This window comes from Lynx canadensis, chromosome X (genome assembly GCF_007474595.2).
Source record: "Lynx canadensis isolate LIC74 chromosome X, mLynCan4.pri.v2, whole genome shotgun sequence".
In the NCBI taxonomy this organism is placed as follows: Eukaryota; Metazoa; Chordata; class Mammalia; order Carnivora; family Felidae; genus Lynx; species Lynx canadensis.
Genome location: NC_044321.2, coordinates 78,868,988 through 78,885,954, shown reverse-complemented (window position 1 = coordinate 78,885,954; position 16,967 = coordinate 78,868,988). Strand labels below are relative to the sequence as shown.

The 16,967-nt window shown below is 41.3% G+C and overlaps 1 protein-coding gene and 1 non-coding gene across 2 annotated transcripts; both read left to right on the top strand.

The window, feature by feature from the left end:
- Positions 1-242: 242 nt before the first annotated feature.
- XKRX (XK related X-linked) lies at positions 243-16,133 on the top strand. Its single transcript, XM_030305568.1, has 3 exons — positions 243-1,707; positions 6,229-6,497; positions 13,018-16,133. The coding sequence occupies exons 1-3, from the start codon at positions 1,373-1,375 to the stop codon at positions 13,761-13,763; spliced, it is 1,350 nt and encodes a 449-aa protein (XP_030161428.1). The 5' UTR covers positions 243-1,372; the 3' UTR covers positions 13,764-16,133.
- On the top strand, positions 5,393-5,499 carry LOC115507913. Its single transcript, XR_003966836.1, has one exon. It is a non-coding gene; the product is annotated as a U6 spliceosomal RNA (small nuclear RNA).
- Positions 16,134-16,967: the final 834 nt, after the last annotated feature.

Genomic DNA, 16,967 nt, shown 5'->3' with positions numbered 1-16,967 from the left:
CTTGAGTCCTGACACCCCACTAGCCGTTTCTATCTTACCTTTGCTGCACACAGTCTTGCCCAGAAAGGAAACTATGGCCCAATTGCCTCTCAGGTCTCCTCCGCCCCACCCCACCATGATATTATCTGGAGGGCAATAGGACCTAGGGAAGTTCAACCCTGAGTCAGACAGAGACGCACCTGCCTAACAGCGTGGGTTGAGCAAGTGTGCAAGCGAGCTAGTTCGGGAGGGCGGGGTAGAAGTGAGCGTCTGCTGCTTTTGGGGAAGAGGAAAGCTGGGATCCGGGGTTCGTGGTGGAAAGCGATTCCGAAGACTGGCCCAAGCCCTTTTTTGCCACGCCTCTCCGCTCGGCGCATCCTTGGGCTGCCTGCCCTAGAACTCGCTGGCTGGTTTTTTGCTCGGCCCCAGCTGTCCCTCCCACTTCGCCCGCCCCCGCCATAATTGCCTGCGTTCCTGAAGCCGCCGACGTCCCGCAGCTAGAACTGCAGACCAGGGAGGACCCCAGCGGCAGGCGGCACCCAAGAGTTTGGTGACATCTGCCTTTGCCCTCCGGGGCTGGCGTCCTGCACATCGTGCTTCTAGCCAGCAAAGTTTCTCTTTAGAAAAGAAGTACGTTTAGCCTTGTGTTGATCCTACCGCGCGCGCCCTGCTTCTCTCCTGGGAGATTGGAGATTGCGCTCGGGGCCCTGGCCTGCTAGCTGCCTTGGGGGCGGGGTTTGGGGAATCCGTGGAGTCCCCCGAGTACCCTCGACTCTTCGCATGTCCTGGAGAGAGCGCTGGCGAGCAGGCAAGCTAATAGCCAGAGCCTAGCGATGGCTAGGATACCTGGGCACTGAAATGAACCCCCGAAGGGACGCTCAGGCTGCACCCGCTCTTCCGCCCTGGTTCAGTTCTCGGCCGGTTTGAGAGGGCATACTGGTCAGGACTCGTCCGGAGTAGCTGCCGAGTGTTGGTGCCGGGACAGAGTGGCTACCCCCCTCCCTGGGGGGGGGGGGGGGAGGGCTGCGCCAAGAAGCGGCACAGGAAACAGCAGTCCCCATGGCCTTTCACGTGCCTGGAATTGGACTTCGGACTGGGCGCTAAAATGCTTGCTTTTGCCTTGCCCAGGTTTCACAGCACGTAGGTGGACGATTGGAATCCTGGGCCAATGAAGAGTCAAGTTCAAAGTGGTACTTCTGGACTCACCATCCCAGACTCCAACAAGTGTAACTTGAGACTAGGAAGAGGGGTCTCCTGCTCTAACAGATCTCCGTTCTGGGATTGTACTTGACAGCTCTCTTCACCGATACTTGGACTGCAGTGGCTACAGGGTTCCCTTGGGTGGGGTGGGGGTTGCTCTGAAGACCAGACTGCAACACTCAGAACCTCGACAATGGACCGAGTTTTTGAAATTCCTGAGGAGCCTAACATGGATCCAATTTCATCTCTGGAGGAAGATGTCATCCGTGGGGCCAACCCCCGATTTACCTTTCCATTTGGCATCCTCTTCTCTACCTTTTTGTACTGTGGGGAGGCTGCATCTGCCTTGTACATGGTTAGAATCTATCGTAAGAATAGTGAAACCTACTGGATGACATACACCTTATCCTTCTTTATGTTTTCATCCATTATGGTCCAGTTGACCCTCATTTTTGTCCACAGAGATCTGGCCAAAGACAAGCCGCTATCATTGTTTATGCATCTAATCCTCTTGGGACCTATTGTCAGGTGAGCAACTTTTTACTTTAAAAAAATTTTTTAATTTATTTATTTTTGAGAGAGAGAGCGTGCACGAGTGGGGGAGGGGCAGAAAGAGAGGGAGACACAGAATCTGAAGCAGGCTCCAGGCTCTGAGCTGTCAGCACAGAGCCGGATGCAGGGCTCAAACTCACGAACTGGGAGATCATGACTTGAACCAAAGTGGGACAATTAACCGACTGAATTATCTAGGCACCCCGGTGAGCAACTTTTGAATTTCTCCCCCATCCGATTTATGCAGAGAAAGATGAAGCTAATATTCACAAGACTGAAACTGTGTCTCTGATCTAATCATTTCTCCCATTCCGTTCCACTCTTGGCTTCCCCGCCTACCATCTAAAAAAAACTTTATCTGAAACCTTAAATGCCACCGCAATGAACACGTGCCATGTACCTATGTTGTAAAACCAGGTACGGTACCACTGATTAGACTTCATTAGACAGTGTTTGCTATTTGGATTTGAATTGTGAAAATTGGTATCGGGAGGACCAGCTGATGAGGTCAACCTGTGCACACGGGCCGTAACTTCAGAGTGTGTTAGTTTGACTCTGCCTTTTAAAACACTCTATAAATTGGATCTCACATTCAATTTCTTTACCCTGAGCTGCTTGGGCTGGTGCTGCTGCCATTTCCAAATTTTCCCGAGTTATTTGGCATCCAGGAAATATTTTAAGCTATCTGTGGTTGTCTAGTACCCCAACCCATTGTTGTTCATTTTTTAAATGTTTATTTTTGAAAGAGAGCATGAGTGGGGAGGGGCAGAGAGAGAGAGGGAGACACAGAATCCAAAGCAGGCTCCAGGCTCTGAGCTGTCAGCACAGAGCCTGATGTGGGGCTTGAACTCATGAACCACAAGATCATGACCTGAGCCTGAGCCAAAGGAAGTCGAAAACTTAACCAACTGAGCCACCCAGGCACCCTGTAGTTCATTTTCTGTATTGGTTCATCAGTCTCCTGTTTATCACTTTGTATCTTTCTGCAATAAAGGTACATGGTTAGAGGAGGCAAAGAAAGATAGTCCATCTCTCCATCTGGATACTGTAGTGCAATATAATAGTATCAAGTCTTTCCATTAAGATTGCCTTGAAGGGATGAGAATGTGCCTTATCTTAGGGAGACAGGCATCTGTGTCAGCAGTCTCATCTGGATGCTATGAGATTTTCAAGGTAGGGAGACATTGCAAAACTTATGAAGTCAGGAGGAAGGAATGGACTAGGTTTGTCTTGATTGCAAGAGAGGCAGAAACCTGCAATCAGCTGAAGAATGTGTCAGAGTGTTGATGTAATTGCAGTGGGAAGATATTTCATCATTACAGAACTAAACACAGTGTGAAACTGTTTAAGGATGGAACTCCCCTACTTAAAAAAAATTAAGGAGGGATTGATCAGGCTCCATTAGAGAAAATATTGGATATCAACAGAAATAGTAGTCTGGAATTCCAGTGGCTTGGAGTCTAGTCCTGTGTCATTGACTAGTTGCATGGCTTTGGTGAAATTTCTGAAAATGCCTTAGGCCCCAGTTTCTTCATCTGTACAATAAATGGGTTGGGCTAGATCATGGGTCTCAAAGACAAATGCTTACAAGGGCCAGGCAGGTCTCAGAAATGAGTGAAGCAGGCCAAGTATGGGAAAACCAGTAGCTTCAATGTGTGATGATAAAGGAAAACAAAATCTCAGTGTTAGAGAAATAGTATAGAGCGGTGAATAGCAGGGGCAAGCTGGAGTCTGCATGATTTGCCTAAAGGAGGCAGCTGCACTACATTTCCAACCCATTGTTACACTGTTAGAATTTAGACACAATGTTGCCAGATTCCCCAACTTTTCAGGAGGAGATTCCAAGACAGGATATTATATGAAACATCATTTTAAATTTTGGTAATTTGACTCATTACGTAAAAACACAGTATGGGCCAAACCATAGCTGTTGGTGAGATGTGACTCAGCTGGCCTATATGCACCCTTCGGACTAAGGAATCCAAAGGTCCTTTCCAATTCTAAATCTTTGAAGGTAAGCTGCAACAGACCTCATCTTGAACTTGGCAAAGAAATTTATAGATGTCACTAGAGGAGCAAGGAAACCATTCTTCTCTCCCTTTTCAAATGCAGTATATTGAATTAACAGATCAAGCACTGTCAAGATACAAATTTCAGCAAGTCCTGCCCCAGTCCATAGTTTAGACTTCCCTCCTTTGCTTTGTGGGCTCCCAAGCCATCTTTGATGTGGATGCTCCATTTGGAGTGTTGTGTACTATATTTCATTTTTGTTATTTAGCTTTCACTAGAAATGATTGGAAAGCATTTATAATCTCAGCTAACCTGACAGCAGGGAAGAAATATTAAAAGCTCATAAATTGTATCCTCGATATGCTTATTTTCAAGGCAAATTACTTTTTGGTAGAGAGGAACTTGATTAGTGCTATTAGGCACATGGAGGGAGGTATTTAGAGGGCCTGGCTCCCTTATCTGAAAAGCAAAGCTACTTCTGAAAATGAAAATGTACTCTAATTTACTGAAGCTTAGAAGCAAAGCGAACACCCTTACTTAAACTAGTAAATAGCCTTTAGAAGCATAAACAGAATGCTTTGTGTCACTTCCTCCCCCAATATTTTATTCAGGAATAGCACTGATGAGCCTTGGTTAAAAATCTAAAATCTTTTGTTGGAAACGCATTTAGCTTTTTTTCTACTCTGTTCTCTCTTCCTTCCATCTTTTCCTCTCCCAGATTTTAGAGTTTGAAACATCATGCTTCAGAATAACACATATGCCCCAGTCTCAAAGGATCCTGTGGAGAATGGCAGCCAGCACATATTCCAAACCTTCCTATTGGGAGCCAAAGGCCTAGAAAGCATATAAATCTCTGAGCTCATCTTTAGCCTATTTTTTCCATTAAATTACATTGCCATTATGATCATCCTCTCCTCCCATCATTTCTCACCCTGCATTCTTTTCTTCCTTCTTACTCTTTCATTTGCTCAGAAAATATTGATCAAATACTCACCATGTGGTAAGTGTGGTGGGTAAGATAAATACAACCCATGCCCTCAATCAGGAAAGATGGCTTAATTTTCACCATAGCTGTTCTTATCATAATTGTCCACAGTTTCCATTCCTGTCAGGGTGAGTGGAGGAAGTGATAACTAAGGTGTTCTGAAACAAAATGTTCTAGTTGCTTTTCTTCTATTCACCACATCAGAATTGCTTAAAGATTTCTGATTTACATGGGGGAGATGGGAGGGATACAGCAGGAAATATTGTCTTATCACTATCACACTTATCACTAAGGTTGGTAGGCTCTCATAAGGATGTTTTCCTCTTGTAAATAAAGAAGTTTAAAAGGTTTTTGGCACCAGATAGGTCAAGAGGCCCCCCTGAAGCAACTTTTAGAGCTTTTGATGTTCCCTAGGTATGGAGCACATTCAGTTCTGAGTTGTCAAGTCTTTTAAGTACCTTTGTTATTGAGTGGCATCACTGTATAGCTGATGTGTTTTCTAGATGTAAGACGTTTTGGCAAGACAGTTATAGTTGTCAGCTTTGTCTTGAAAAAAGCAGAACTCAAAAGCCCCAAGTATGGAGGTAAATGCTTTGCATAAAGAAAACTTTACCTCAGGAACTTGAGGTGTTATGAAAACCAGGGCCTTTAAGAACCTTCATCATTGTGCTCACTTTGGCAGCACATATACTAAAATTCGAATGATACAACGAAGATTAGCATGGTCTCTGCACAAGGATGACCTGCAAATTCATGAAGTGTTCCATATTTTTTGTATGTAATTGATGAATTACTTAATTTTACTCCTGAAATCAATATTGCACTGTATGTTAACTGACTAGAATTTAAAAGTTTGGAAGGAAAAAAAGTCACTCACAGAGTCTTAAAAAAAAAAAAAACTTTATCATTTTCTCTCACCACATTATTTACATAATATCTTTGTGTTCAAGGCACTTTTCTACCATAGTCCTATTTTTTTATTTAAAAATTTTTAATGTTTATTTTTGATAGAGACAGAGCATGAGTGGGGGAAGGGGCAGAGAGAGAGGGAGACACAGAATCTGAAGCAGACTTCAGTCTCTGGGCTGTCAGCACAGAGCCCGCTGTGGGGCTCAAACCCACAAACTGTGAGATCAGAACCTGAGCTGAAGTCGGATGCTTAACCAACTGAGCCACCCAGGTTCCCCTACCATATACCTGTTCTTGAGACAAAGCAATTCCTTAAATCTTCAAAAAAAAAAAAAACCCCACTCTGAAATGGTGTTCTTAAGTCAGTAGATGACCAACTGGACAAAAAAAAAAAAAAAGATTTAGACTCAAGTAACTTGTAGAAGGCATGACCAACTCTTTGATTCATGACAAATGAGTAGAATGGGAAAAAAGGAATGGTAAAAAGTAGCGCAAACTCCCCAAGTTTATGTATTACTCTCCTCTCACCCCCACTACAGCCTTCCTTCCCAGGACAGCTTTAGTTAAGTGCCTGTGATGCTTTACTTCCACAGATGTTTGGAGGCCATAATTAAGTACCTCACACTGTGGAAGAAAGAGGGGCAGGAGGAGCCCTATGTCAGCCTCACCCGAAAGAAGATGCTAATAAATGGCGAGGAGGTGCTGATAGAATGGGAGGTGGGCCACTCCATCCGGACCCTGGCTATGCACCGCAATGCCTACAAACGTATGTCACAGATCCAAGCCTTCCTGGGCTCAGTGCCCCAGCTGACCTATCAGCTCTATGTGACTCTGATCTCTGCAGAGGTCCCCCTGGGTAGAGGTGAGTAGGGTCAGGAGAGGGGAGGGCTCCATTTAAATCAGGGGTCTTAGAACTTTAGACCTGACATGATCTCACGGTCTGTGAGTTCGAGCCCCATGTAGGGCTCTGTGCTGACAGCTCAGAGCCTGGATCCTGTTTCAGATTCTGTGTCTCCCTCTTTCTCTCTCCTCCCCTGCTCATGCTGTCTCTCTCTTCTCAAAAATAAATAAACGGTAAAAAAATTTTAATAAAAAAAGGAACTTCAGACCTGAGCTATCTAATATACTGGCCTCATGTAGTTACTTAAATTAAAATGAAAAATAAAAAAATTATTTCCTCAGTCATACTAGCCACATTTTAAATGTTCACTAGCTGTCTGTGATTAGTGGTTACTGTATTGGACAGCACAGGTATTACACAACATTTCCACCATTGCACAAAGTTCTGGTGGACAGGACTGTTAGAGAACTTCAGGAGCCAGACATTTAGGCCTCCCACATTTCTTAAACTGGGGTAATCCATTTAGACTAACAATAAACTCTCTCTGGGCCCAGAAGAAGCTGATAATACCAGAACTCAGTAGGACATTTTCCCTAGCCCAGGGTGTTTAAGTTATACTAAGGTTTTTTTTGTTTGATTTGCTTTAGAGATGGTCATCTTTTAATAAGAGTTTCCAAAATATTACTGATCATGAGAAAACATATTGCTGAATGAAAGCCCCTTTAAAAAATATATATATATCTCCTACTCAGACCTGATTCACTCTCTGTGGGGAGGCCAGGAATCTGTATCTTTTTTAAATACCCCAGTTGATTCTGAGCAGCTGCATTTGGGAACCACTGATGTCATCACTCCAGTGGGGAGAAGGAAAAGGGGTGTGGAATGAATCCTTATGAGAATGAGGCTTGCTCCCAGTTCTGACCTTCTGTGTGATTTGGGGAGTAAGTTACCCAAGAGGTCACAGTCTTAATTTTCCACTTGTAAAAGAGGGCTCCTGAGATGAGTAAGACCTATAGGAGAGGAGGAAATGTGAGTCAGTGTTTTCAAAGTCAAGATAAAGTACTGTTAATGAGTTTTAACAGCCCAAGATTAGCTTCATCTGCTTGGGTTGGAGCTTGTACAGCTGTGGGTACAGCTTTGAACCATTTCCTCATTATTAGATACTGATCCTGTGTGGCAAAGCCCCATGCCGCAAATAAATGTAAAGAGGGAATTTGTTCCCTTTTCTCCACTACAAATTGTTCATGATGTTCTGTTGGTCTTGATGCTTTTTACATACCTAGAATTGACAGTAGTGTGAAGAGAAAAGGATATGATGATGTTTTTCCTCCTGAGAATTTTGAAAGTCATCAAATCATCTAATTAAAATATGTATACATTACAAAAGTAATACATGCACAAACCAATTGACCTACAAGTAGTCCTATATGCATAGAAAATTTCTGGAAGGATATGCAAGAAACCATTTACCTCTGGGCAGTGAAAATGAGAAGTCCGTTGACTTTTACCTTTTACTTTATATTCTTCTATATGGTTTGAAATGTATATGGTTTAAAATTTTTACTATGACCACGTGTTACTGTTTTTAGTCCTTATTTTTTAATTATAAAAATCAGGCATGATTATAGTAAAAATTCAAAACCACACAGAATATATATATGAAATAAGAGATGTAATTTTGCTCCCCAAAGGTAATCTCTGTTAACTATTCAGTATACATCCTTCCAGACTTATTTTTTTACTACATAAACATACATACAATATATACATCTATGTACTTTTGTCAAAAAGGACTGTATTAATCATTTTGTTCAGCAACATGTCTTTTTCAAAAGTATGCCAATCTATTTTTCTTTATTGGTTATTTATATATGTATATATAATGTACATTTTCCTTATATGAATTGGACCATTCTTTCTTGTTCCCTAATATATTGGTAGGATTAAAGTTTGTTTCTAATTTTTCCACTCAAAAAAGTTTTTTCTAATTCTAAACTGCTCCAGTGAAGATCTTTCTAAGTATCTGTGTACTGGAATGAGACATCATAGGCTAAATTCTTAGGAATAGAAGTACTGGGTGAAAGGATATGCATGTTTGGAATTTTATCAGAGAGCCCTCCCAAAAGGTTGTATGAATTTATATTCCCACATGTAGTGTATGAATGTAGTGCTTTTTCTTTATATGTTAAACTTAATATTATTTAGTTGTATAATTATAAAATGAAAAAACTGACTAGTTAAATCACTTGCTTTAAATTGTGAGGGAAGCTGAACATCTTTTCATGGTTGGTTCTTGTGTTCTTTAAATTATTTATGTTCTTACTGACACTTTTTAGTGGGTTGTCTTTTTCTTATTAATTTGTAGGAGTTATTTTCTTATTCTGGTATTAATCCTTTCTCTGCTGTAGATAAATGTGTATGTATACATTTGTGTAATGTTTTATATGTGTGTACATATATACATTTTAAAAGTGCATTGGGGTGTCTGAGTGTCTCAGTCCATTAAGTGTTGGACTTTGGCTCAGGTCATGATCTCACAGTTCGTGGGTTCAAGCCCCACATCGGGGTCTGTGCTGACAGCTCAGAGCCTGGAGCCTGCTTCAGATTCTGTGTCTCCCTCTTTCTCTCTCTGCTCTTCCCTCACTCCCATTCTTTCTCTCTCTCTCAAAAATAAATATTAAATTAATTTTTGTATTAAAATTTTTTTTTCATTAATGTTTTTTTATTTATTTTTGAAGGAGAGAGAGAGACAGAGCATGAGTGGGGGAGGAACAGAGAGAGAGGGAGACACAGAATTCGAAGCAGGCTCCAGGCTCTAAGCTGTCAGCACAGAGCCCGATGTGGGGCTTGAACCCATGAACTGTGAGATCATGACCTGAACCGATGTCAGACGCCTAATTGACTGAGCCACCCAGGGGCCCCAACATTAAAAAAATGATTTAAAAGTATGTGTACATGTTATACATGTAAAAGGTGTGACATACATGTGCAACACACCATATAAGATACACAATATAATTATATATTCTGGCTTTCTGAAGTATTAAATTTTTATGTATTTAAGTTCCTTGTTGCTTTTAGACTGTGTGTACTTCTTACAAAGGCCTTTAACAGCTCCTGTTAGGTCAATTTAGCCTAATCTTCCAAATAGATGAATTTCCACAATCAATTTGTCACTTCTCCTACCAAAACACAAAACAATAACACCAACAAAAGAAAAAAAACAACATTTCATTGAGACTGTATATTGGGATTGCGTTTAATTATTTAGGTTATTTTGGAGGGAATTTACATCTTTACAGGATCAATTGGTTTCATATTAGAAGATGATATATCTCTCCATTTTGTTAAATATTTTTAAGTCACTGTATTGAGGTATTATTGACAAAAGTCTCTACCTATTTAAACTTATCCACTTCGATGAATCTGGAGATAAGTATACATCCGTGAAATATCACCACAATCTATACCATAAGTGTGCAAGGCCCATAGCAAGAAAACTATACAAGTTTACTGAAGTACATTAAAAAATATGTAATGAAATGTACTTTAGTGAAGTTGTATAATTTTCTTCCTGTAGGTTTTGCACATTTTTGTAAGGCTTATTTCTAGGTATTCCATTAATTTTTAAATCACCTGACTTCCTAAGTGTCAGGGTAGTGCCTAAGTAGGGGAAATGCATGTATTACACATTTTGGAAACAGGGAATGATGATAATGATAGGAGCTAGCAGATAGCATTTACTGTGTTCTGAACATTGCTCTAAACCCTTTATAAGTGATTATTTTAATTTTTACAACAGCCCTGTGATATAATTATTGTCATCCCCATTTTAACAAATGGGGAAAGAGAGTCCCTGAGAGGTTAAGCAAATTCCCCATGGTTTCATAAGTAATAGTTGGAAAAGATTGGACTGGACTCCAGGATGTCTGCCTGCAGAACCCATGTTTCTAGTCGTATATCACTATACAAAGAATATAAGGGAAACTTTCTCCAAGGCCTTGTTTTAGATTCTTTGGTGATTTCTCCTATTAAAAACTTTCTGACTGGGGCGCCTGGGTGGCGCAGTCAGTTAAGCGTCCGACTTCAGCCAGGTCACGATCTCACGGTCCGTGAGTTCGAGCCCCGCATCAGGCTCTGGGTTGATGGCTCAGAGCCTGGAGCCTGTTTCCGATTCTGTGTCTCCCTCTCTCTCTGCCCCTTCCCCGTTCATGCTCTGTCTCTCTCTGTCCCAAAAATAAATAAACGTTGAAAAAAAAAATTAAAAAAAAAAAAACAACTTTCTGACAGTACCATCTCTTAAGGTTTTGCAACCAGTTTTTTGGTTTCGTTTTCCTCATTTTCATCCACTCTTCTGTGTTCTCCTTGCTATCCCTTTTCTAATCTCTTTTTCTGTTGGAGGCCATCTGGATCAGTGTAGATGAGCAAATTCACTAACAGCATTATGATATCTTATGGCATGAGTCTATTTGTAGGGAGACAGATGGAAGGTGTTTTTACATTTATGGGAAGCATCAGGCTTTCTTCCTTGTATTACATTACTATCAATAAATGAGTTTTAATTTAAGGGAAAGCATCACCACACTTAGCTACATGTATATACACTCTGATGTTCCCAAGTCCACAAGGAGCTTCAATTCTTAAGGCTGGGACTAAGAGTGGTTTATAATGCTGAATATATCAAATCATTATGTTGTACACCTTAAACTAATACAATATTATATGTCAATTATATCTCAATAAACATGGAAAAATAATAAAAATAAGGCTAAGGGTAGACACTTCAAGAGAGTCTCTCATTCCAGTCTTTGAGATTCCAACACTCTACTTAGAGCTGAAAAGGATCTTGGAAACAAAGCTGTGCTGCTTTTTGGGTTTCCATGGGGAAGTCTTCACTTTTCTTGCAGATTAAGTTGACATCTCCATGCCTCCAGTTCCCTGGATCCAGTATTTTTATGGGAACAGAAAGTTCCAGCTTTTTTTTTTTTTTTTGGATGAGTTACCCCTCAGGCCTCTCACTCTCCTTGAGAGCACTAGATTTTTCTTAGTGATTGGTATTCTTTGATAGAAAGGAGTAAAAAGGAAGGGCCATTGTGTGACTTATAGTTGAGACTTCATGTAGCAAGTTATGGAGCACCCTGACCCTTGAGGGCCAACTCTATATAGTCGTATGGATGTTATGGGCTATGATTTTTTTTTTAATTTTTAAACCACTCTGGTAGAATTTTGGAGATTCCTAAAATATACCAAAGCACCTGGGTGATAAATTGATATTGCTGATGATTAATGCAAACAATTCTAGAGTAACTCAGTAAATTGGGGAATTAAGGCACATAGATATTCAGTGACTTTCACACAGCTTTCACAGAGCTGAACCAAAGGCTTCTAATTGTAGATATGTTATGCTGCCTTTCTAAACTCAGAATTCCTCATTAATTCCACAAACTGTGAGTACCTACTATGTTCCAGGCAGTATGTTAGACTCTGGGGATACAGGCAGTGAACAAAATAGACATGATCTTTTCTGCCTTCATGGAATTTACAGTATACATTCTGACACATTCTACAAGCACATACAAAATTAGTTCCTTAAAGAGGATGTATGCCAAAGAAGGGACATCTATAATCAAAGGCACTCCCATGAATTTCCTAGGACTGAATTTTTTCAGAACTCTGCCTTCATTGTTTGCTCAAAAGCCTGTTTCATCAAGTGGATGCTGCCCTATCCCCTTTATATATGCTCTTCTTTTGTTAGTGACCTCTCAATGCTAGTTTTGGGATCCACTGTTTTTAAAAAGTTCATTTTGTGGGGTGCCACAGTCAAACCTCTGACTCTTGATTTCCACTCAGGTTATGATCTCACAGTTTTGTGAGTTTGAACCCCATGTTGGGCTCTGTGCTGACAGCACAGAGCCTGCTTGGGATTCTCTCTCCCTCTTTCTCTGCCCCTTCCCCACTCAGGCTCTCTTTGTCTCTCTGAAGTAAATAAACTTTACAAAGTTCATTTTGTATGTTTAGATGATTATTAAAGTATTACAGTGTGTGTTAATTGTGGGAAATTTAGAAAATAGAAAAAAGGTTTTTAAAAGTGGTATAATACCTATCACAAAAAAATATATTTCAGTTTATTCCCATTTTTTTCTGTGCATGCTGTTTTCTTTTTAAAAAAAAATTGTTTAATATTTGAGAGAGAGAGCTTGCACACCTGAGCAGAGGAAGGACCAGAGGGAGAGGAGAGAGAGACTCCTAAGCAGGCTCTAAACTGTCAGCATGAAGCCTAATGCAGGGCTCTATCTCACGAACTGTGAGATGACCTGAGCCAAAACCAAGAGTCAGACACTTAACTGACTGAGCCACCCAGGCACCCCTGTGCATGCTGTTTTCTGTGCTAACATAGCTGTGTTCATACGTGAGTTTGCTCTTAACTGGGCCCTCAAGTCTCACCTATGACCTCTCTGGACCTCTGGGTCAGAGTCTATGCTTCACCAACATAGTCTGATTGTCAATTTTTTCTGTTTTTTTGTTTGTTTGTTTTTTACAGCTGTGCTAATGGTCTTTTCCCTGATATCTGTCACCTATGGGGCTACCCTCTGCAATATGTTGGCTATCCAGATCAAGTATGATGAATACAAGATTCGCCTTGGGCCATTAGAAGTCCTCTGCATCACCATCTGGCGGACATTGGAGATCACTTCCCGCCTCGTGATTCTGGTGCTCTTCTCAGCCACATTGAAATTGAAAGCTGTGCCCTTCTTATTGCTTGACTTCCTGATCATCCTCTTTGAGCCTTGGGTGAAGTTCTGGAGGAGTGGTGCCCAGATGCCCAATAACATTGAGAAAAATTTCAGCCGGGTCGGCACCCTGGTGGTGCTGATTTCTATTACCGTCCTCTATGCTGGCATCAACTTCTCTTGCTGGTCAGCTTTGCAGTTGAAATTGGCAGATAGGGACCTTGTTGACAAAGGTCAGAACTGGGGACATATGGGCCTGCACTATATTGTGAGATTGGTAGAAAATGTGATCATGGTTTTGGTTTTCAAGTGCTTTGGAGTGAAAGTGTTGCTGAATTACTGTCATTCCTTGATTGCTTTGCAGCTCATCATTGCTTATCTGATTTCCATTGGCTTCATGCTCCTTTTCTTCCAGTACTTGCACCCATTGCGATCACTCTTTACCCACAATGTAGTAGACTACCTCCATTGTGTCTGCTGCCACCAGCACCCCCGGGGCAGGGTTGAGAACTCAGAACCATCCTGTGATGCTGAAGCAAGGCAAAGCATTGTCTGATTCCATCTTCTGGGTATTTGGGGATAGGTTGGGTTTTGCCAAGAGCAACTGTGAAATTGGAGAGGATGAGGCTCATAGGTGAGTACCCACCGGGACATTTTCTTAAATTTTCTGGTAAACCTATAAGAAGAAAGAGCAGCTCCCAGATAGGTTTTATTTCCTTAAGATTGACTGCTATGTTTGGAAACCAGGGTAGCTGTTATATACCTAGAAGGGCCGAGGATAAGGTAAACACACCTCCCACCAAGGTCAGTTGTCTGGCTGCCCTTGGGGATAATTTATCTCCAAGCACTTTAGGCTTTCTGTGTGTGATATTGTAGCTCTGTTCATTTGCTTGAGGCATTACTGAGCTTTCCTATGGTTGAAAGCCCAGAATCCCACTAGAATATATCCTGACTGATAAGAGGTTGTGACAACTTGCTAGCTATCAGTACCTCCCAGGAAACTGGCTGATTAATGTGGAACCTGTAACTGTAAGCATGGCTGGCTTTTTAAAAATCCAAGGAGAAACTCTGGTGTAAAAAGAAAACCCCCACTATTAAAAGAGCCGCTCCTCAAACAAGTTATTTCTCCATCAGGATTTTACTAGTGATCATTCATCAAAAACTCCTCTTTTCTAGCGGCTCTTCATAGGCACACTCTGAGGAGGGAGTGCCTAGTAGGATCCTTCAGGGCATAAGCCAGAATGACTCTTTTTCATAGATCTGCATAGGCCTCCCTCCAGCTTATGGAATGGAGTGGTTGAGTAAAATCTCTCACTTGGAGCCTCACTTTCAGGAATTCCCTCCAAACTGGCCTTTCTGTGCGCTTGGTGTTTTACTAGTTGATGTGGATCTCAGAAAAGGTGAACTGTAATTGAAAATGTTTCTAATGTATGGGAGAAATGAAGATTGCTTTGTGTCTCCTACTGTTCTGAGTATTTTGTTGTTATTTTATTTTTAGGAGAAAGAGAAGGGGACGTTACCTTCATGTTGTTTGGGGTTTGGATGGTGGCTAATACTCCAAGGTAGAGTAAAGGCAGAGGAGGGAAACCAGATCACATTAAATCATCATTGGTACTGGTTTTTGCCCACAGGATTTTATTTTCTAATAAGTAAATGTTTATCAACCCTCTGCTCATTCCCACACCCCTGGTGGATGAATGCATCCACCTTTCTTGGGTGTCTCGGTGTTTACATCTCCTATCAGTTGGGCATGTTAATGGGAATGCCAGCCAGATGCCTCTAAAGTAACCAAGGAATTGAGGTTAGTATGACCACTGCCTATTGGGACATGGTATCCCAGCATTTACCTAACTAATGCTTACCCCTCACAGACCAGGAAAGTGAGAATTCCTAGTAGCACGTCCCAATTATTGCTACCACAGTGCTGTGAGAAACCGCAAACAATCTGACCTAAAGCTTCTCATCCCCATCCAGTTTTACTCTTGGGATCATGTTAAGAATTTATCTTTAGCCATTTCCCTTCCTTTTACCCAATGTCAGGACATGATGGTGGAGGAGCTCCCTCTTTTAAGTAACAGGGCTATTAGCCAGAATTGTCCTATTTCCTGGCATGTCTAGTGTGGTTTTCCCATCTTCAACCATTGTTTGGGGCTAAAAGGACTGGATAATTAATTTGGGGGAGAGTAAATTGACTTGCTTTGGAGCAGTGAATATTTTCTTTTTCAATCCAATTTCTCATTTTATCTCTGATGAAGGGACTTAGCAGTGTGAGCTTTTTATGACAACAACCTATTTCTGACTTTGTTGTTTAAGGTGATTTTGAAAGAATCTATTAGGCCTCCAGACAAACCCACTGTCTCTTTGGAATTCAAGCAAAAATTTCTTCCCAGTGGTTAATATACCCTTACATTAAAATCAGAAGTGGTATAGAACTATAATTTGGCCCATAAAAGTCATGTGAATCAGTTTCTTAAGGTACAGGTGCTATGGGAACACAGTGACACACACTGAGCCAGGCAGGCCAATTAGAGCTAGAGTAGAGATACATGGGGCAGAAAAATGTGCCTTTCTACTAGACCAGACATATTTTTTCCCAGGTATCCTCCCCAGCCTCAGTAACCTAATATCTCTGGAATGCTGGGAGTTCAGGGTGAGGGGTGTGAATCAGCTTCCAACCTGAAAAACCTGCTGTCCTTACCCAAAGAGAAGAGAGTGTAATAATACATTATGCAAATGAACTCTTAGAACCTCCTATAGGTGCTGGCCTTTCTGTTTCATAGCAACCTTCTAGATACACAGGAAAAGGAGGAGTTTCAGAATATGGTGTTGGGGCAAGGGAAATGCTTACATCTGCAAACACCTCTTTTTTAACTTTATTTATTTATTTTGAGGTATAGAACATGCACACGTGGAAGGGACAGAGAGAAAGAGAATCTCAAGCAGGTTGCACACTGTCAGTGCAGAGCCTGATGTGGGGATTGATCCCACAAACCATGAGATGACCTGAGGCAAAATCAAGAGTTGGACGCTTAACCGACTGAGCCACCCAGGCAGCCCCCCCCCATCTGCAAATGCCTCTTTAATTGACTACTCTATTTTTACCCTTTGAAATCTTAAAGTAACACAGGGTATTTGTGTACGGGCAAGTCTTCCTGGGTGGGAGAAGAGGCAGAGATGGGACCAGCAAAAGGGTCGTGGAAGAGGAAGGCAAAACCATGAAGTTTAGGGGAAAAAAGAGTCTATTGTAGCAACAGCTTTTTCATATTATTGGAAATTCGGTAGGCTAAGTATGGGCAAATGAACATGTTAAGGAAATGTATTAAATAAACTAATAGTTGTCTATTTGCTCCACAAATTCTTTAAAGACTATGGGCATAGAATTGTGGGCACTGTAGGTGAATTAAATAATAGCTAATACTTTATAAGCATTTACTATATGTCTGGCATGGTGCTTTATTGCATCCAATCCTCAAAACAACCCTTATGAGGTAAGTACTATTTCCCTCCATTTTATAGATGAAGATTCCAAAGCATACAAAAGTGAAGTTACTTGCAAAAGTCACAGCTAGTATAAGAGCCAGGTTTCAGTCTTAAGCATTCAGGCTCCAGAGCTTATACTCTTTTTTTTTCCCCTAAATATAATTTATTGTCATGTTAGCTAACACACAGTGTATAGACTGTGCTCTTGGTTTTGGAAGTAGATTCCCATGACTCATCACTTAGATACAACACACAGTGCTCCTCCCAACAAGTGCCCTCC

Coding starts and splice junctions, on each gene's coding strand:
- XKRX (XM_030305568.1), top strand. CDS start 1,373: ATGGACCGAGTTTTTGAAATTCCTGAGGAGCCTAACATGGATCCAATT. Junction 1,708..6,228: donor CTCTTGGGACCTATTGTCAG/GTGAGCAACTTT, acceptor TTACTTCCACAG/ATGTTTGGAGGCCATAATTA. Junction 6,498..13,017: donor AGAGGTCCCCCTGGGTAGAG/GTGAGTAGGGTC, acceptor TGTTTTTTACAG/CTGTGCTAATGGTCTTTTCC.